This window comes from Botryllus schlosseri, chromosome 7, assembly GCF_051294905.1.
Source record: "Botryllus schlosseri isolate E-star chromosome 7, Bs_hap1, whole genome shotgun sequence".
Taxonomy (NCBI): domain Eukaryota; kingdom Metazoa; phylum Chordata; class Ascidiacea; order Stolidobranchia; family Styelidae; genus Botryllus; species Botryllus schlosseri.
The window spans coordinates 22,124,548-22,147,477 of NC_137242.1; the positions used below are offsets into that span (position 1 = coordinate 22,124,548).

At 40.5% G+C, this 22,930-nt stretch overlaps 1 protein-coding gene across 1 annotated transcript; it reads right to left on the bottom strand.

Moving 5' to 3' along the window:
- Positions 1–5,082: 5,082 nt before the first annotated feature.
- LOC145443240 (uncharacterized) lies at positions 5,083–21,896 on the bottom strand. The gene is made up of 8 exons (XM_080321230.1): positions 17,775–21,896; positions 14,107–14,297; positions 11,822–12,041; positions 9,084–9,240; positions 7,251–7,412; positions 7,098–7,183; positions 6,626–6,767; positions 5,083–6,352 (listed from the first exon to the last, which is right to left on the bottom strand). The coding sequence occupies exons 1-8, from the start codon at positions 17,961–17,963 to the stop codon at positions 6,084–6,086; spliced, it is 1,416 nt and encodes a 471-aa protein (XP_080177356.1). The 5' UTR covers positions 17,964–21,896; the 3' UTR covers positions 5,083–6,083.
- Positions 21,897–22,930: the final 1,034 nt, after the last annotated feature.

Sequence of the window (22,930 nt, forward strand, 5' to 3'; positions counted from 1 at the left end):
AAAAATTTTGACATTTTTGACTTGATTTTGACATAACGAATGCAAATTAGGTGTTTTCCCACATAATGTTGGAATTGTACTACTTTTCTTCATTTCTGGTTGGAAATGTCTGTCCTTACTTAGTAGATGGAACTGAAAAAACTTTTTTGAATAAAAAACTGACGAAGTTTTGCTTGAAAAAACTTTATTCTACCAAAATATGGCCCTATGAAGATTTCCAGTAGTTACATCACGTATTATTGTAGAAATAATTTAAATCTTTTGCAGTACAACGAAAGATACTTTCCTACATTCTCGGATAGAAAGTGCCTGCCAATAATGGAGAAAGAACGTTCAACAGCAGCAGTTGTTGGCTGACAACACCGAAGTTGTGCGTACACTGCTGGTGACACACCGTGTTGCTTCATTCTGACAATGTTGTCTACACTACATCACAATTTTTCATCAAGCACTTCTTGATATAAGAACCATGCCATGCCCACGCAATCTTGCTTCAGTTAGGATATTGCGGTACGTTGAGCATAACACCATGTCACCCAATTTGTTTCTTTGGAATGTTTATGATTCACAATGAGCAGACAATAGGCAGGCCGTGTTATTTTTGGCATATGCCAAAACTGCCAAAAATAACTTATTTTTGGCATTTTTCGATTTTTATTTTTGGCAGTTTTGGCATCGTCCTCTAAATAGATAGTTTCAGCCTCGAATTAGTCACAAAAACGCTTTATTTGGGCTAGTTTGTCAAAATCACCACAAAATGTTCAGCATTCACGTATAATCAGTGCCAACAAACAATACGAAGTAGAAAAAACCTAACGATTTCATAGGTTAATAATATCAAACGAAACCACAAAATGTGCAGTATCCATCGGAATCGGTGCCAATAAGCAAAAAAAAGAAAGAAAAGCCTAACAAACACGCTTAACAGCTGATTGTTACAGCTGTTGAATAGACTTAAATCGTTTGCAATGTAACACATTGACAGTGCTTCCAAACTCAGGTCAGCTAAGTTTCTCCTAAATTCTTTTCTCGCCCAGCGAATCTGGGAAATATCGGCTTCAACAGTAGCCGTTGAGGAAAAGAACGTTGCCAGTCATCCACAAAAGGTTTCCAGAGCTTCAAAATCTTTGGAGGGCCGAACCGGCTTCCATGCATCATGAAAAGAGATCACTTCGCCAGTGCCATCGATCTCATCGCGGAAAGAATTTTCTTCCCGATCCTTTTCCAGGAGTTTCCTGTGTTGCCTCTCAACACATTCATTTAGCAGCCCGACTATCATTTCTCCTTCAGTCTACCGATATATTTTCGGAGGACTTTTGCCACTTCAGGTGGCTTTAATATTACCAACTCCGCAACTCGCATGGAAGAGTCCTGGGAAGGTTACTAGGTTAGCTTGTTTAAGAACATTGACGCAACAAGACTGTCTGGTACAACGAGACTATGCAGCTCCGAAATAGCCAGACAGTTTGTGGCGTCACAATGTTCAACTCGATCACAATGCAAAAATTGTGGTTGATTATGGGGGTTCCAGTTCCACGAGCAGAATATAATTTAGATTTTAGTATACAGTACTGCGGCAGCTTCTCATTGATACCCGTTTTATCAAATTTAGTGCTCGACAAGCCGGTCAAAAATGGTTGTAAAATTGCCTTTGGACAAATGGAAAGTATGACGTAAACCAAATGCAGTCAGCCGTTCAATCTCGCTGTGCCCACACCATTTAGGACACCATGCTTTCACCCCTAATGGGTGGGCTGGACCCAGATTAAGAAACCTGCCTTTCACAAACGCTCTTCTCGCTTGTAACGAGGTCCTGCTATCACAACACCATGAACGAAATACACTATTTGGCAGGCCGTGTTATTTTTGGCATATGCCAAAAATTGCTTATTTTTGGCATTTTCAAATTTTTATTTTTGGCAGTTTTGGCATCTGGCTCCTGAAATGCCAAAAATAACACGGCCTGACAATAGGTCTACAACGGTAGGCCTATAAAGTAGGCTACAGGCTGCAAAATGTCAAAAGATAAGTTTGCTGACAATGCGAAATCTACGATACAAACGAAATGCTTATTGCGAAATTTTTTTTACTTTCCAAACAATTTTGACATTTTTGACAATTACGCTATAATTTTGACTTTTTTGGCATGTCAAAAAAATCGCCCTACTGATGACTAGAGGAAATAGTTAACAAAGGCTGCACACCGAGTTCAGACAAAATCATATTGAGCGTATCGAGCAAGAACTCCAGTAGCAATGCTTGTAGCCTTGGTCATGTCCGAAACAAACATATTTGCGATGTGCAATCGTTGGTGAGGAATGACTGCTGGTGTTTGACAGTATGTAATGCCCAGGTTCCAGGTACCCTCAGCAGCAGCTGCCTCGGTAGTCTGTGGTCATTGGTGCTGATCGGCTTGTGAAAAATTATTCATCGACTGACTCGAATTAATCAATATGAGACACTTCTTATGTTTTTGGATATCAATGTGAGTTGAAATAGCGGTCTTTGCTGTGGGCTCCAGGTTATAATGCCACAATTGCACATATTGCAATGTGCGAAACACTCGCCTTTGAGCTCCGTCTGATACCGTTGAATTCTCTCTCAAAATCGTCACGAAAAACGCTTTTACGATTGCTCTTTTTATCTTATCAGATTAGCGCTATTAGTAGCTAAAACTATACGTGGAAAGTAAATTAGATACATTTATCAATGATTTATAGCTTTACTACTTTTAACCCAAGTGTCGACTGCACTGCGCCCCTTTTCACTACCCAATGAATGCTATGCCTTCCCCACCGCTTATTCTGCTGTAGACTGAACAACTGAAACATATACTGCTGTTTACTGATAAAACGACGTCCGCTGCGATGGCTTGGTACAGCCGAAACTGCTATAACACTCACTGCCCCGTGGAGCTCCTTTCATTTATGCTGTCATAAAATCTCGACGCAAAAGCATAATTTTAAAATATTATGCAGCACGGATGCCCGGGGAAAACGACCGAAGTTCTGTACTTGTGGAAAATAAGACAAAATAAGGACGCAAGTCGGAAACAAGGACATTTCTTCGAAATAAGGACAGTTGAGTTTTCTAAGACCTGGCCCTTCGGAATAAGGACAAATCTTAGAAATAAGCACGGTATGGCAACCCTGCCTATAATACATTACTATACAATACAGATGCACAAATTAAACTGTGCATCAACAACAGTGCTAAAAGAACGATATTGTTAAAACATGATTTCCACGCATAAGCAAAATATTATGTTGAATATTTACTGCAGATCAGTGTGACTTGTGATGTTTGAGTTGCGTGTGCCGTGACCTCCGCAAAACCTCCGCGACTCCTGGGGTTCCTTTAAATCCCGGTTAAGAACCATTGGTCTAATATCGTCAGTGGATGAGTATCCACGACAGAATATATTATTGGTGTTATATATACAATGTATGATGTGTGCTGAGACTACACAGTAATTTGCATAGAATGCAAAATGATGAAATAGCTGGTATCGAAAATAATCTCTCATTTTGCGACGCGATATAGTATTTGACTATAGAAATTAAACATGGAACGGCAACGACCGATTTTGCAGCTTCGTTCCGCTTCGCTGAGGCTGGAGTGGAGAATTGTTTTGCGTAAGCGACTGTAGGATTTCTGGCAATCCCAAAGTTATCTTCCAGATCGCAGAAATTACTAAATCTGGTCATAATAGAAAGCTATTGTGCACTGATTCCAAAAATATGAATAAAAATATGGTCACGCTTCAGTCTTTGACGAAAAACCACCCTCAACATCTGAAATGTGCATTGCTCAGAACAATCAGGTAACCGCGACACAATGGCCATAACAATGACCCGTTGCGACTCTCCGATTGTTCGAACAATGCCGATATTTCAGACTTGGAGGACGGGTTCTAGGTAGATCAGTGCCTGATCATATTTTGATTTATATTTTCGGAATCGTTGCAACAGTAGCTTTCGATCAAGACCAGATTCAGTAATTTCTGCGCTCGGGATGATAGCTTTTGGATTGCCAGAAATCCTACAGTCGCTTACGCAAAACTATTCTCCACTCCAGCCTCAGCGAAGCGGAACGAAGCTGCATGTTTAATTTCTATAAGTTGACGCTGTTGCTGTAGTACAGGGTGGGCGAACTATTGAGCTCGGCGCCGCATTAAATATTTGACTTTATTCGCGGGCCGCATTACATAAAATTGGGATACTAATCCAATATTCTATATCATTATTTGATTATATGGTCACCGAGGACATGCAAATAATATATACGTATTTGTATATTTAAAACTAACCCAGCATTGATTTGATGATAACGAACACGAGAACTTACAAGCTGGCCGTTCCCACTCATAATAAGGTTGAAAGTCGGGTGCCCCGATTCTTAGAAACTAGATATAAAATTAAGTCTGTGAGCAGCGATTTGTCCATAGATTCGCTGGTTGTACTTTTGGTTTAACCTCAGAACACACAATGATCACAGCATCATACCCACGTTACCTTTAAATACGCTTCTACAATATATATATTTTATGAATGCAAATACTTCTACACAGACAAAGAACGAATCTATCTAACTAACACACTTGGGAATCGGGATTTCCAAGTATAGCACTGACAATAATAAACTTGCTCGTGTAACGAATCTAATATCACACTCGTGGTCCGAATTACGGCATTTACGTTTCACTTTCTGTGATGCTTAGCAATAGAAGCCTTACAAAATACATGGGCCCCGAGGTCGGGCTATAGCGCCATCAATAAAATGAAAATAAAGAATACTACGGAAGGAATATACCTTATCATTATCATGTTGAAATATAGTAGGAAAAGTTTAACCCACATCAAGGACAAAAATAAACTACGTCCTTTCCTTTCCTTCCACAGTAATTTGATTTTAGCACGCATTTTATCAATAATTTTACAGCGTTTCGTGTGGTTTTCACGAGCCGAACAAAAGGTGTTGCGGAGCGCATGCGGCCCGCGGACCGTAGTTTGCCCACCATTGCTGTACTAGTTTCCCTGGCCCCTGTACACACTTTCGCCATATAATGTAACAATCAACCAGTAATGTGCAATACGCAAATCTATTTCTCGCATGCATAGCCCGTGTTCAATTTCAAACACGAGGGAAATGACACAAGGAAATCACCGAACATAGAAGGCGCGGTATATAGGCTATATATGCGTCTGGCGAGATAGCGTAGTGGTTAATCTACAGCTATCACACCAATCGGTTGTGGGTTCGAATCCGACCGAGCTCCACTCCAGAATTCCTACCTCAAGTGTTGGGGGTTTGTTTAGGCTTCACCTCGCGGTGTCTTACAAAAAGCCTGAAAGTGGGCCGTGCTACAAGTCGTCAGATACGGAATAAAAAATAAGGAATATCGGCCTGGCGTAAATGACCATAATAGCCGACAAACATCATGAACACGACAAACGAACAACATAGGCTACACATATGCACAAATGATGAGAGATACCTTTTCGAACTGAGCAAGCAAATATAGGGAGGGATGCAGTTACATTTTTCGTTCGCGATGCCGTGGGTAACATGAAAATAGATTCACTGAGTGTATTTTGAGGAAAGTCCATACAGTTCGTGCATCTCATGTCGCAAAACATACTGTAGTTGTGGTAGTAGGTAACGAAACTTTTTCACGATGCGTGCAGACGTTTCACCTTGTTTGAATCGTCGGATTCCATAACATAGCATGGAGCTAGCCTAGCTCTAAAACACCAACGCACTGAACGGGATGCTATCGGGGATATATGTGTATTGCGTATCCTTGGACGTTATGCGTATGTATCTAAAATTCGCATACAGCCATGAGAGGTGCGTTTGACTCCAATTTTACACATCGAAGAAGCGACATTATTTCATCACATTTTGTGCACGTCCCTGCCCTGAATAATGTTGATGGTCACACCCAGAAGACATTTTCTGCGCGTGCTTGTCAAGTTTCGCATTTGATTCTTTAACATAATTTTAATGGTGCTCCAAGAGTGACAAACACGTCGCACTATAAACTCGACGCTGATTGCAGGATATATACCCGAGAATATTGCCTATCGCGACTGTGCGGTTATTCCATCAACGACATTGCTCAGTTGATCGTCTGTGCCTTTTCGTTGGATTCCTCCGCTGGAAGTATCTTGCGACCGTCGTTTTTCCGTCGAGTTGTTTTTGATTGCAACGCTTGTTAAGCACGGAAGCTTGAAGAACATACGTTTGCAAGCCTGCTGCAGCCCGCCCATGTACTTGATCAATATTATGGGCATGATTAAGACATGTGAAAACAAAACGATGAGAGTGGGGTTTATGTCCCGTATTGGTCCTGTAAGAATTACAAAATTTTTGTTAATAACGGTCTGTGTTTCAAGATATCCTATTCTGCATATAGTATTGTACTCTTGCTGTAGTTTGTGTATTGTATAGTCTTGTTTGGGGTATATAATCTTCCATGAAATGGTTGCAGTTAGCTATGCCATTTATTGGTTTCATTTCTGACTTCGGTCCGTCACGGGTATGTAAAACTATGTCGTATAAGTCAGACTCAAATTGTAGAACTATAATTGAAGGGATAGTTCCAAAAATAAAGTATACTAACCTTCTGGCGCAACCACGTCCGCGAAACATACCGATATACATGGAGTCACTGACAAGATTACACTTACAGTGAGTGCGATCAGAAGCTTTACTGTGGCGTGAAATGACACATGCGTCCAACAGCTTCCTGAACCACCATCAGTCTGAAAATATCCGACGTTACTGTGACTGTAGGCAGATTCTGACTCGTTGCCCTAACTGTCACTACGGCAGGAATTGAACCCATAGGCTACAAGGTAAGACTATATGGGGAGGATTTTTCGTTTCGTACCGCCTAAATGTAAGACTTCGTGAGTTAACTGTGGAATGTGGACGCTAGTCACGGTTGAAAATTATGTTGTCCGAGACCTTATCCTTGGCTTCGGTAACCGGTTACTCTTGTAACGCATGTTGTATTAGGAAACGCACCTGCGTTATAGACGCGATATTCCCCACAAAAAGCACTAGACTTACTAATATACTAACTACATTACCTCTGATCCAAGTCTCGATGACATGCCATGTTCAGATGGAGAACCCGAACGTGAACGCACCTTTGCTTCAACAGGATCACGCGGCTCTGCAAGGAACAAAAGTACGATGTTGAGATTCTGCGTAGCTCGTGTGCATCGTTTATTTATATTCACCTGCTGAATTTCTAAGAGATGCCGTCCCTTGATATTGTCTTATCACAAACATCAGTGTAATAAGCATATATATCACAGTTACAACATAGATTGATCCCAACACAACGAAGAAACTCCTCCTCATTGGCAACCAGACACGTGAACAAACAACGGCTGGATCGTCTGAATAAACAAGGCGAGGAAGCTATGGAAACACTTATGCGTTTGCAGGTTTGATTATTCCATAGGTGGACAAACTAATGCCGCATGGCTCATGTGAAAATATTCCTTGCAGTTCGCAAAAAAATCTAGTAAAATGCAAAGAAATGCTGACGAAATTGAGTTGAAATGTATCAGCTATATACAACTTATTTCCAAACATACTTCATTTTGGTGACAATTATTTGCAATCCTAATCAGATGTGTCTCCACCGAAACTAGGAAATGATGTCTATGAGGCGTAATTCATATGCGGGGAGCAAATGGGATAACAGAAAATAAACTAATGTGATTTCCTCTTATCACACCGCATTGTGAACAATGCAGCCAGAAGCGTCGTTCTGATTTCTTGAAGTCTACATTGCCTTGGCAAATGTTACTTCCAGGTAATGACTAGCCCTTATGAAATTCGAAAACCGGTGCTTTGGCTGCTTGTTAGTTTATTTTCTCTTTGTGGTCACCAATTTCAGGGGTAAATTATTTTACGTGTGAATAATATCACCATCGTTCTAATTGGCTATTTCAATGCAGTTGACAAATTTTCAACCAATCGGTTTACAACTATGTCTCATGCATTAGTGATTTCTATATCCAAACGCTATCACAGGCCCTATTCAAAATGGAAAGTCATCGAAAAGGCATCACTCTCGATGCAGGCATGCGATTATGCCATAATTTTACAACTTAAAAAACACAATTTTGTGTTTTTAAGAAGGCCTCTGTTTAAAACACTGTTTAAAACATGCTTTAAACAAAGTGTTGCAAAACATCGTTTGTTTTAAACGCAACCCTAATCATATCATATTAAATAAAATTACAATACAGTGTCCGGTAAGGCTAATTAATTCACGACAGTTAATTGAAGCTTGAATATAATAGCATGTTTTCCTGGATCTCAACTCTCTAGACCAGTGGTTCTCAACCTTTTTTGGACACGCCCCCCGCCCTTTATGATAGTGAAACATTCGCGTCCCCCTTATCGTCATATCACAAAATTTAACGGGGATGCTAGCAAACCCAACAGATTGTTTGATGGCATGGACGGTTAAGACTGTTGATGAGATAATTAAAAAATATGAAAATCTGTCTATGTATAAAGAAACACACGTGAATTGGGGGTAAATAACGCAGAGCGCGAATTTATTTTTAAGTTGAACGCTACTTCGCGCCCCTTTTCAGATGCTTTCACGCCCCCCCCCCCCTCTCCAGGTTGAGGACCACTGTTCACATGTTCAGGGTCCAGGGAGACGGTGATAGTGATCTTTGATTCTCTACCATACATGCATCGCAGGGGTGTTGCTATTGAGTCAATTCAAAGGATGATGCAGGGAGAGAGAGAGAGAATCCACATTGCAAGTCAAATCACACACAACGAAAATGCAATACGGAGAAATGCGACCATGCAAAGTAGACGGAAGGCTCGATATGGCGTCTTCTTCAAAGCCGAGTCACCCAGGCCGGGAGCAATGATCACAGTAGATGTAGATAACTAATAAAAATAACTGCGATATAAAAACTTGAAGAAAAAGAACAACAGCACACAGCGTCATGGAGCAATTCGGAATTAAATAGGGCCATTTCAAACACAATTTAGCGGCAGTTAGGGATCAGATATTTGAAATATTCATCACAAACCTGATTCACATTCTAAGATCTCCCTGTAGCTGGGAAGGCATTTGCAATGGTCGATACAGTTCCACTCGAATGCTGTTGGAATAGCAATACCAATGGGAACAAGCCATGTCACTGTTATTATCAGAGCTGCCTCGCAATCTTTTGAAAGCTTCGCTGTCTGAAAAAAAGGTTGGCATTTTTATATTAGTGTTATGTTACTGAATTCATCCACGAAAATCAATCACTACCACCCTGCTCTGTGGCCCAGCGCGGGGAGGTAAAACGTTCCTTCTTCTCCAGAAGAAAACATTGACTAATGTATTGTGACGGCCTTTGTTCGGGGTACGTCACATTGAGCTCACGTAATAAGAAGACGAGTCACGGATAGACGGAGAGGTTGCGAACAAATTGAGGCACCTCTGTTCGAAATATTCGTTTTCTGAATATATTTACGCAGCCTTGTGCAAGTGCGCAATTGCGCATGCACAAATATTCCTGTACAGCTAAACCCCATCAATGGGTATAGAATATGGGATATGATATCTTTTCACTGTGCATCTGTGCATCATTTGTAGCGGAGATTAGAGTACACAAATTGAAGTATTTCCTCATCATATTCAGTTCAAACGCGCAAAATTTACTTCAGAACTTTCTAGGTGCTTCGAATTTTATGAAATTGTTTCTATTCTTTTGTAGTTCTATTCCAGTGATTCCATATTCACTATACAGTCGACTCGGGTTAATTCGGACACCGGATGACCAAGATAACCACTTTATTCGGTAAAAATGCTCGGGAATCGAGCAAAAGTAGAAATTGCAGTTATAAAGTATTAATTCGGACACAGTGTCGCAATTCTTGTTTTTAGGTGGTCACTAGGGCATATTTTTGTTGCACAAAAATCGCGAGAAAGTTGCACTTAGTTTTAACAAAAGTTGCAATAAAATGATGCATTTATAATTTTTTTTTCAATAATCAGGGTATGGGATACTCAAAAGGTTCCGTTGTATAACCTAACAGTTTCGGATTTGCAGGAACTTACATTTTTTCCGGTACACAGCAAGAAAATAACGCAATGCTGAAATAGGTATCCCCAAAAAGTCAAACAGCATAGCGAAAACCTATCCCCCCAAACAAGTCAAATACCACACCCCAAACCCCTAGGTCTGCAAACTTAACCCAAGTCATTGCAGCAAAACTCACTGTTGGCAACTTTAAAAAACAATAACCTGTAAAAGGTGACCCAGTGAAAAAGTCATTTTCGGCGGTCTCGCATGGACGTCTATAAAATTGAAACTACATTATAAACTACTGAATTACACTCAAGCACACCCTGTCCATTAGCCCAGCTGTAAAAGCTGTAAATTATGACGAATTGCCAACAGGAGGAGATTTAGACGTCATCGGGGGACATTTTCAATATAATTTCCTGAAAGAAGAGGAACAATCCTCCCAAAGGAGGTCGTATGGCGGTATAATCCACAGCAGCAACACCAATGGGTTGCGGGTTCGAGTCCGACCGAGGTCGACTTCGGAAGTGTTGGAGGTTTATCTAGGCTCCTCCTCGCCATATCATCCGTGTAAGCGATGCCTTATAAAAGCGTAGAAGTGGGCCATGCTAAAAGTCGGCAGCTACGGAATAAAATTGAAGAATATCGGCCTGGTGCAAATGACCATAGTAGTCGACAAACACCATGAATACCATAAACAACAACAACCCTCTGACATAACAACATTATTTAAATCACCTTGCTCCAAGATGGACACTAACAGTTAGACTTGGACAACCATTAGAATTAGAATTACAGCTGCACAGTAATTTATAAATTAGGAAAAATAGAATTATAGCAACATGTTTTTTTTTAATTAGATTAGAATTAGAATTACCGAATTCGCAAAACCTTGAACATAGGATCAAGCTCCGTTAATGTCAAATCATAGCTCATTGTTATGAACATGAGAATAGCAAATGTCTGTACAGCAAGCTTGGTTAGTTTCGCAGTATACAGTCTTTACTTTTACAGGAATCCCAGGAATTTGATTAGAATTATAGCGAAGAAACATTTCACAAGTTAAATTAGAATTGGTTAACCGACATTTCCGTCGAATTAGTCTAATTGGACAACTAGAATTATCTAGTTGACAAAGTTTGCTGAGAGTAAGCCTATCACCACACAAAAATATGCATTCCGTGACAGCCTACATAAATCGTGAGTAACTAAATTCATATTTTGGATTTTGTGTATTGCGACTCTTTTAAAACTATATTTTGCGATAAGCTGCTCGAACATAAAACAGGTCTAGTCATCCCTGGTATATATTGGGTTGCATTTAAAACAAAAATCAATTTATAACAAACCTATTTAAAACAACGCCCTAATTTAAAACATGTTTTTTGTTTTTTCTAAGCCATGACGTCACGAATATTCAATTGTGACGTGAAACTGGATTAGCATTGACAGTTGAAAATATAGGGTAATTACAGCTCATTTGATGAAATATCTGTACTATTAATGTTGAACCGGCTATTTTGAGGGTTCCAACCATCCCATATCGATCGGCTATATCGGGTAGTAATTGTCCGTATGCTCATACAACATGTTTTTGGGAAAATATTTAGACAATTATGGTATAATTTTACAACTTTAAAAAAATACAATTTTTTAAGGGCCTTTGTTTAAACCACTGTTTGAAACATGTTTTAAACAAAGTGTTTTAAAACACCGTTTGTTTTAATTGCAACCCTAGGTATATAACTTACCCATTTACGCATAATGCGATTATACAACACGCTGACTCTGCTTTGTCCGGAAACTGAGTCATCTTTAATCACAGCGGCCACTACGAATAACGACCTCTTTGCGGCGTATATGAGCACCACAACATTAAGCTCGATGACCAACTGAAAGGAAGCCGTGAGACCCTTACGGAAACTCCATGATCGCATCGCCCAATTATGACGAAAGTCACTCCGGTTGTAACTGAAAAAGGAAGAGATTTCACTCGAAAAACAATCTGAGGACTGCGTTTCTAGAGCTATGTGCCGGATAGGTCTGCCGTTTGTGGACAGTAGCTATTGTCTAACATAACATAACATATAACATGGTTGGGTTATATTTTTGATCTGAACAAGTCACACACAATGTACAATGCGATAAGACATAATGCGATGTCATGAACAGATAGGAGGATGTTGAACGACACGCATCAGTAGCGATCCTTTACTCTAACATCCACCTCGGCCTAGAGTGCCCGATGTCACAGTTCTTTTTTCGATGTTGATCTCTTTGAAGCCGCGGCCCTTTCTACTGGTTCTTTCCATTCACTGTGGGTGCTTTCTTTTCGTCGGTCTCGGGTCGGGTCTATGCCGAAATTCAATTCGACATTCATGTACAGCATGGGTTCTTAATCTTTTTATACCCATGGTTTCCCTGGGCTGCTCATCGCCGACGTCACTACTATACGGTAGTGCATTGAAACGTCCAGACTGAAAGTGAGCCGTGCTACAAGTCGGCAGATGAGACCACGATTGGGGCGCATGTTAGTGAGAGAGACTGAAGATTGACTGGGAGAAGAGGATAAAGCAGTCCCCAAGATTACGAAAAAGCAAGGACACTATGAACATTATCACAATTCTTGTCTTGGCAGCACATAACTTGAAAAAAGCGATAAGCGCCACTGTGTTGTACCAATAATAATAATAATAATAATAAGACCCCGAAACAAATCTGTGTTTTAGTGCCACCTCGCGATTGTTACGGGCATGTGTGGCATGGAAAATGCGCAGAAAACAGTTGTACGAGGCGCAGCTCTGTGAAACACAACATGTCTGGCACAAGGGATCCCAAATGCGCTTTCATTATTTTCCTCCGTGGGTCGCATTTGTGTTGCGTTTGTGCTACTGTCTGCCCAGATTACAAGGATGGGACTATTCGGTGCCGGCCATTTCGACGACCGGACTTATCAATATCGAAGGTTTGGTCAACCAGCGACTGTCATGTTTGTCCAAGGTTTTATGGCCGCCGATATTTTGACATCGTATTTTTGCCCAGTCGTTGACCAAAACTTCATGCTTTCATGCGTCCCGGTGCGGAAAGGGTCGGCCCGGAAATACCAGAAGAATGAATGTCGGACAAATCTTATCAGGAATTCAAACTAATTTTTGCGATACAAAGGTCGGCCGATTTTCATTATCAAGCCGTATTGTGGTAACTTTTCTAAGTATCTCGCTTGTTGGTTATAGTACCCAACGCAGTGCCCTGGGGTGTATACAAATTAACCACGCATTACAGGATATCGCGAGAGGCGAGAGACTTTTTTTGCAATAAATTCAACAAATACTCTACACATATTAAAAGATAGCTCTAGTGTCTTTGCGACCCAAATTATACCCTTCGCGACCCCTACTTAAAGACCTTCAATATATAGCCTTGTGTTGTGTGCCTCGTAACTTGGAGACAAATGAATAGAGGAATTCCTAGAGTGTGAGTGACTCATAAATACATTTAGAGAATGAGAGCAGTGTTGAACAGCAGATACGCCACAACTACGAAGTATTAGCTGGTTTATTGTCAAGGCAGGAACGCGAGTTACTCACACAGCAGCAGAAAACAAGGAATAAACACGGTGTTAAGATAGCACGTGCGCAGTAACGAAAAGGGGCAACACTAAAGGTTGCTGTCCAGCACAATCAATTAATCATGAATCATTCACATTACAGCAAACAGTTTTCGAAAATCTAAATAACACGGTAACTAATATTATCACCATGATATACATCCTATTTCAGTTCCTGGGTGTCGTATATGATGAATTCATACCTTCGAAAGCATATGCAGAACAAACTGTATATTATATAGTCCTCTACTGCTTACCTAAATATTAAACTGTGAACTGTATTAGCATTTTAGTATACAGTTTTGGCTCGTAGATCCAATGCAGAAGACACTCACTTTATTACCAAATATTATGGCGTATACCATGATTCCTGATTCATGCCTGCTATAGCCGTGATAATTACCGAAAAACGAAACAAATAAATCTTACTTTTGCAAAACTCCGCCCGCAATGAACCCATCATCAAAATGATAACGAGTGTGTAGTATTTCATAAAATGCAATGATGCTGAAGCTAATGACCGAGAGGAGGCAGCTCAGCAGGTAGACGTATATTCTGTTTTGACGCAACGTTGCCCAGTTACAGACAATTGTCAGAACTAGCAGACTGTTCCATACAATCTGCAATCGATGATATTGTAAGAAATATTGGGAGGTTAGAATTATGGGTAGCTTAAATACGAGTCCGCCTGACTACTATGGGCAAGAAGCGCCTAAACGTCCGTTCTTAAAACGAAGTTGTAAGGTCCTGGGAATTCCACATCCTAGTACACTTTCTTAATTGGATGTCAGTGACCAGAGGCTTTTGAGCCATTCTCACATTGCTACTGCTGCTGATGCAGGGGTTGTTCCTACAGCTATTGCGAGGTCTTTTCACTATAGTTAGCGTGGACCTTTCGGTAGCTCGCGCAGCAATACTGAGCATAGGAAATATGAGACGAAAGGGCGATATTAACACCAAATCTAACACGACAACCCAAACTAATATTATGTGAAGTAATTAGTTACGAGCTGCGTGTTGACCTTGTTAATTTATGAATTTATTTCGGTCAGCGAGCGCGGGACACCTGAACTAATGTAATTTGCCACCAACTGTATGCTACCATGCAACTTCACTCTGCGTTATAGCACGTCAAAAGTGATGTGGTTCACTCAACAATAAGTCCGGTCAAAATACCCGTAAAAAACATATTCCGGAGTAAGTGATAAGCTGACAAATCAAGTTATTGTCTGGTGCTATATTTCTGCCCTGGGTCTTTTTAGATAGCTTTACAAAAGAGAGACATAACAGTCTTTGTCATTCGCGTCAGCACAATTGCAGTGCTTTGATGACGGAATGCGATAGAACCTTTATGTAAGTTTATCGAGTTAGCACCAGCATTTTCCTCCTCCATGCTGTTTCGAAATCATGAACGTCTAGCGCAGTGTTTCCCAAACTTTTTTGAGCTACCGCCCCATGGACAATGTATAAAGTGCCAGCGCCCCCGACCCCCCTCACCACACCAATAAGTCACAAAAGGAAAGTTGTTCTGAATTTATTACAGCTAATAATGTGACGGTTGAAGCTAGTGTATTATTACCACCATCCTCGTCAGATTGGGTTTACGTTTTGATAAGAACAATCTCATTCTAAAATTTCCAGTCTCCACGTCCAGTAGGCCTACCGTCTAGTCGGTTTCTGCTGTGAGTCAGAAACTTTGTCACCGCAATGAAAATACGTTCCATCAACTATGAGCTGCGATGGTCAACCCGACTCCAGTACTGGGAAGGAAAAAGTCAACCCGACCCCAGTGAAAGTATTTCTATTTAATTTAATTGTGTATCCAGAACGATTGATTGGAGATATTGAACTTAAAATTGTTCTACACTACAATGTAATCAGTTAATCGATCATTTCATGCTCGGAAACTTTACAAAATGGTGTGATTATTATTATTATGACATCAGGTACAATTGCAAGGCCAACCAAAATTTGATTAGCATGACCGCGAAATTTGATGATGACTAAAAGAACAGTTTTGACGCATTGACGTATATCCAGGGGCCAGCCACATTTATCCCAGATCTTCGTATACGACCATAAAGTAGAATATTTCATAGCAGATTTATTTGAATTGAAATTTTTCTCGGTACTTCGCATGATTCATTGTTACAAGAATTTTTGCATTCAGTATTTGAGCCCCCATCTGAAAATTATAAATACATATTAATCACAGAATTGAGTCTAACTATATTCGCAATTAGGAGATAACGTGTCGTCCAACATGCGGCTTCGCTTGTGCACTCGCAGCGAGGTCGACAAAACATTTGCACAAAATGATAGAGGCATGTTCACTGATACCGTCGATTTTGCTAAGTCTAAACGTCGAATAATTCTGTCCTTGTCAAATGAGCGCAGTGCTATACAGATGCGACCCCCAATGTATGTTAGCAACATATTTATTGATATAATTCAGTAATTGTCTTGCAAAAATTTCGCGCTTCGTGCGACCAGGGCCTGATTGCGCACTGCACAATTGCATGACATATTGTTATCAATTTTAGAGCGTATTAATACAAGTCTCGTTTGCAATGTTACCTAATTCGGTTCGCTCCCATAGGACGACTAAAAACAGGTTATCAACATTCTAGTTGCCCGCGCAATGGTTCGTAAATCTCATGGGTCCCTTTGGCCGAAAAAGTTGCCCACCCCTGATATAGATAAAATTAGATATTATGCAATATGCGTTTTCTCGATGCAGTCAAAATTGATGCAATTTTTGGAATTATACCATGATACTGTGACAGAGCAAATGCATCGGCTGGGTTTGTAAAATTGTAAAAATTATGTAAATATGGACAAAACGATGCTTCCCACTTGACAAAATTAAAAATATTTGTAGTGTAGCTTAGCTGTTTGGGTCGAACGAATGATTAAGAAAGACTGCAAGTCCCAATCCATGAATATTTGATTAAGTACATGTAGACTAGACATAGGATATGGTATTTGACTACTTAACCAAATTCCATTTATGACCAATGTCTATTAGTAGTAAGAGTGTGTGTGCTTGTAATCAGGATAGTGTGCAATTACAAAATTAGTAAGTTCAATCTCTTTATTAGTTGCTGACTCATACACAAGAGCTACACTTTGATTTTTTATCTACATTTTTATTATACAGGATTGGATATCTGCCATAATTGAATGATTCATATATTTCAGGATATTAGAGAGTCCATGTTACAAAAACTTGAAAAAGGAAGGATATTTAGGAATTCTTTCTTTCATGGTAATTGCATAGTGGATAATTCGAGGTGTGCCACAATGAAACAATTTAGCATGCCACCGTTAATCATATGTTTAATGGTTGTATTATAGTTATTCAACCGACAATGTTGCATATAATTTTCGAAGTAAATTGGTAATAATGCTGGAGTCGGAGTCGGGAGTCGGAGTCGGTACGTTTACAGACCCAGGAGTCGGAGTCGGTACGTTTAAAGACTCAGGAGACGGAGTCGGTATATTGAATATGTGTGGAGTCGGAGTCGGAGCCGGAGTCGGTGGTAAAATTTAACGACTCCACAGCCCTGCTTGCAATGAGCAATAACTTCTCAAATGCTTCGTAGCTCTAACAGCACACAATGAATGAACCACGCTTTCTAGGGATTCTGCCGACTGCTAAATTAGTCCATTGATGAGCAGGATCAACATTGTCTAGTAACAATGAACTTTTTCCGAACAGCTGATTTAAATACACGGGCGGCCCTAAATTGACTTGACACTTGACTGAATTGATTTTGCATTTTACTGCGTATTTAGGTGCTTTATTAATCAATCGTTTCACCACTACGCAGCAGTTGCCTTCTAAACCTACACGGACCCCATTTGCTCTCGGCGCCCCTGTACCGGTGAATTTTATAGCCAGCGCCCCCAATCGCTCATTTCATGGCCAGCGCCCCTTCACGCCCGCGAATGCCCCTAACCGGAAGGCCGCGTATGCCAGTTTTACCTTCAAGTCTTTAGTCTGGCTACGCCAGGGATTGAACCCACAACCTACCAATCAAGCTGAGAGTGTTTCTATTGTATTCAAACACTATCTCCATATAAATGCAGCTTACCAGAAATGCTGAAAACGACAGAAATATGGCAAAATAATAGCTTCTCGGATCCTCAGTCAGACACGTCTTTTCATTTGGACTTCCTGCGATCCCGGGATCATATTCTTTAGCGGTAGTATTCATATCGAATCGCTCTTTGAGACACGAAATTGTTATGGAATATTTTGCTGTGAAGGATAGAATAGACATATGCAGGTTAGTGGTATGCAAGTGTACACATTTGAGTAAGAAATATCCAACTTCAGGTAGTGTTGATTTCGTTTGGAGGAAATGCTAGCGATAATCATTTAAACGAAATGAATCAAAACCAGGTATGGTAAGTTTAATTTGAAGGATAATTAAAGTTAGGTTAGGATTGCGGGCTTGCCTACGTTACGGTTCGCATAAAGGGGTTGCGCATGGCGGTTAGATTCGATTAGGGATTGGACTCGAGTTTTCGAATAGATCTTGCCAAAGGGTCACTCGAAATATGTTTATTTCTGTCACTCAAACGGTTACTGCGATACTTTTCAACATACCACATAAATGAGGAGTATTTATATCACTCAAACGAGCTGCGACTTAGTTGTTGAACAACGTTATGCAAGGTAATACTCCTGACACGATCACGAGATTCAAGAAATGTATAACCTGAGTGCTAAAACTGCTGAACCAACGACGATGTCGTGGGTTATAATCATTCTATATCGTCCACGTTGACTAGTCTTCCAAAGAAGTGAAAATTGAAACTTTGTTTTGAATGGCATTTGTTTAAAACATTGTTTTAACTGCAACTGAAAATATATACCAACGCAAAACGCAAACAACGCTTATACAACTTTGACTCTTTCACGATATGGTATCGTTTGACACACAGAGATACTGCGAATCGAGAGCCCTTGCTGAATGCGGCAGAGGAACTTGATAGCGCATGAGAAACCAGACGATTCAAGCCATGCTTTATATTAATACAATGATTATGTGATACTTAGAAATTCAAAGCCCCTTTTCAAGAAAACGAGCAGTCGCATAATACACAATGTGTACATTTACATTTAGAGTCATGGCAAGCCGACAAAAATAGTGACTGTTCACACGAACAACATGAGTATATCTAATTCAGGAAAGAATTCGTAAATGAGAACAACTCGTGTAGATTATCGTGATGTGATTGGGCGTATATATCGACGAAATTATCATGACCGCCACGCAGTTTTTCACGTCAGTCCATTCTATTCCGGTAAGACATATTCTGTAACTCGGATGACATTATAACGCAGAGGTTCCTAACTTTTTTATGGTCGCTACCACAAATTTCGTTTTGAAAATGTTCCGCGACCCCACCTGGCGTGCTGATTACTAAAAACTGGTCAGCACCTTCGCATAAACCTACACACGGCCTATGTGGAAGGAAGCTGGCAACTATGTGCGCAGTAAAAACATTTATGCAATTATGAACTCGTCAACATCCGTCAATCAAGACGATAGTAATGTGTATAGGTCTTTTGGAACGATTTCTATCTAGATCCTGTCGAAGTAGTGAAGTACAGTCACATGAAATTCTGCCGTCTTCAAGTTATTCGGACACGTTGAGCGAGTTTGTGCTGTTAACTGCTAGCACTACCGGTCACATGAAGTTTGTGGCGCTTTAAAATGACGCTTCGACTGATCTGTTAATTGTTATTGTTGTAACTGTTATTGCTATTTAATTATCGTCTCCGCGACCCCAGAGAGCAGGCAAACGACCTAAGTGCGGTTGCGAAACATAGGCTGGGAGCCCTTGTTCTAGCGCCTAGGCATTCGTGTCTTACATCTGTTACTTCATAGTTCATACATCACAGACGACAACCTCTCCGACCACGGAACAGTGATGACTTTTTGTCTGTATCGTTTACGCGTATACTTAGATGAGTAGTCTGCCTGTACTGTATAAGGACAGGATCGGAAACTTTTGGGTGCTGATGACCACATTAATAGCATCAAAAGTTTCGGCGGTAAACATTATTTTTCATTTTCAAATTTCGTATAAAAACGTCACGCACATGACTGACGATATGTCGAGCGGGAAGAGCATTATATGTAAATAATCATTAAATGGGGTGAATCATAGCATGTTTGCACTGAACACGTTGTCTTTTCAATTTTCATTTTAACATTCTCCTTTATGATTCTGTAGCGGAACAGATATGGAATGGGACCGCGTACGTACATTGTATATACTACACTAGGTTATTGAGACCGAACCAGAACATTGATTGCAGCATGGAGCATAGGTTTATAGCACATATTAGTTTTTCCATCCCTTCTCGATGACCTCCTTTCCTCGCCTCGGCTATAGATCTTTCTGTTTGATATTTTCTCTTTCCGGATTCAGTACAATCTCATGATCCTGTCGGGGACATGGTGGTAGGCTACCACCGACCCCATATCAGGCTAACAGATCAGATTCTAAATTTCTCCAGATGGCAATAACAAAACATATATTTTGAACTAAAGCATATGGGGAACGATCTGGCAATCGAATATTGTGTTACTACTTTTGCAATCCCTTTGAGACAGACATTGTGCACGTGGTGAATGACGCTTTGTTGCACGAACAGGAAATCAAGTCAGCCACTTTTATTCTTAGAAATCAATTATAAATACCAACAAGTTGCGTTTATTTCGTGGGCAAATTTATACAAACATAATATTACGCTATACCGAATACTTTTACGGAATAACGACGTGGGTCACATGCCACAGCACGTTCCCCGCCCATAATTGCAATATGCAACATCTCTACTTGCACCAATTATATATGTCCAATCAATGCTGCTATACACGAAGGCGCAACAGGTTGAGGTAGGGGACTCATGTTTTCGAGGTGACATACAATCACAATGCCCTTAGAACAGTGGTTATTAACCGGTGCACCATGGAACAGTAACGGGTTGCTGGTTTTAGTCCGACGAAGGTCGACTCAAGAATTCCTACCTAAGTGTTGGAGGTTTATCTAGGCTAGGGTTGCCATACGTCCGGAATTTCCCGGACATGTCCGGAATTTCACTGAAAAATCTGCGTCCGGGAGGAATTTCTAAAATATGCCTAAATGTCCGGAATTTTGAAGGCTTGAAGTAGGCTCAAAAGTTTTTCGTAAATCAACATAAACAGTATTATTTGCAAGCATATTTATGCTATTCAAAATTCTTCTTCGCACCGCGCGCCAGTTAATGCGACGTTTATTGATATTAGTATAGGCACCAGGCATCACCCTCGCCAAAAATGCAATCAAAATAAATATAATAACCATCATTTACTGAAATAAAATCTGATTGTGGTGGGCCGAAAATCAGTGCTTTTCGAGGCGGAAGGGGAAAGAAAAATTGTTGTTTCGGACCTGATTAAAACAAACAACTGGATAACCGCGCCGATCTAACAGTATAACAGGGCTGTCAAATATCATCCCAACACGCCGGACGATTTCATCCTGCCTGTGGCGAAATTTATTGCAGACCCTGAGCAAGTAGCAATCACCAAAGCTCACATTACAGATGGCCCAATTCATGACCTATGTTCCACTCCATTCGCATACAGTAGATGGCCAATGCTTTGCTTGTGTGACTATTGACTATAGATAACTAACCTCCGTGGGTTAGTTATCTATAGTGTGACGTTATATTGATAGACCATGTGTAACATCTTATTTTGAATCCGCTAGTGGGCACCAAAGAGTGTCCGGAATTTGCTTCACGAAAATATGGTAACCCTAATCTAGCCTCCTCCTCGCCATCTCATCCGCGTAAACGGTGTCTTGAAAAAAGTCTAGAAGTGGGCCGTGATACAAGTGGGCAGATGCGAAATGAGGGATGCAGAAAATCGGCCTGGTATAAATCACCATTGTAGTCGACAAACACCATGACTACCCCAAACCAACAAACAACCAACATGGAACACTAAGGTTTCGGGAGCCTGTCTCATGGGTCTGCTGGAGGTCGAGACACACTCTCCACTCATACATATGATATGTGATAATACGCCCGTCTTGGCCCCATCAGTACATCCAGTAGTCTAATTGTGACAGTGTTGGCGGTAGGTTGTGTGCAGCGGCGTACGCAGATTAGGTTGGGGTTCGAACTTGAATCCCGTCCTTCTGAAATCGCAATTCTATATCCAATATTTATAAGGCTCATTTATAATTCAGTAATCAGTATCACGCTGCTGAGTTTCGACAAAGCAATATACGATGAATCATTCTTTCCTGGGTTTAGCCTCGCTTATCTGAACTGATATCTGGAAGGGAACAACGAAACTCATTCCGATTTGCAATAAATATTCATTAAAATGATTTCGCGTTGTGTTAAATTATTTTTTATTGGTTTTGTTCATCAATACTCCGTCGCTGCAGAGTTAGTTTTGTAAACTTGTAAGCTACAGTAACGTATTACATGTTTATTGTGTGGGATCTTTGTTTTCATGACGGTGAAAATGTGAGCTTCAGCGGAGGCTTGCGGATTAGCGTAAGTGTTCCCCTGGTTAGTAAATGTATTAGAATAAATCTGAAATCTTGGCGCAGAGGCGAATAGAATGATTTAGACTAATGGCAATTATTGTAGCCTTTACTAGTTCCAACCTCAGCCTCTCTAGTGATAGGCCTATATATACATATTACTAAAATAGCACTTCGTCAAACTACAGTAATCACAGGACTGTCATTTACACAAACCACCTAATACAACTTATCATTGTATATAATTTCGCACATGCGGGCATCATGATTTCATGAATCTGAGTTCCTGACAATAAGCTCATGTTGATATCTGCTGTGATTATACGCCGACTATCCTACCACTATTGCTGCATTCGCTCCGGTCATAGAATAAGCATAATGACGTCGAATTCTGAGAGAACGATACGATCTTAAAATACCAACTTGATATGGAGCCTAGCATGAAAATGTTATCTTATCGCTACATGCTACTCAGCATGTTGGTGAAAAGGTCACTTCCGTAAGTAATCTTGTTGGAGTTGGAGTTTCCCGCTTGCCTTTGCTGCTGTTGTTATTGACATCTTTGTGTGTCTCTATCGGGTATAGTCTACTTTACGTGTGTGTGTGTGTGTGTGTGTGTGTGTGTGTGTGTGTGTGTGTGTTTATGGGGGAGTGGGGGTCAGTCCATGGGGTTCCCTGTAGGTGACGC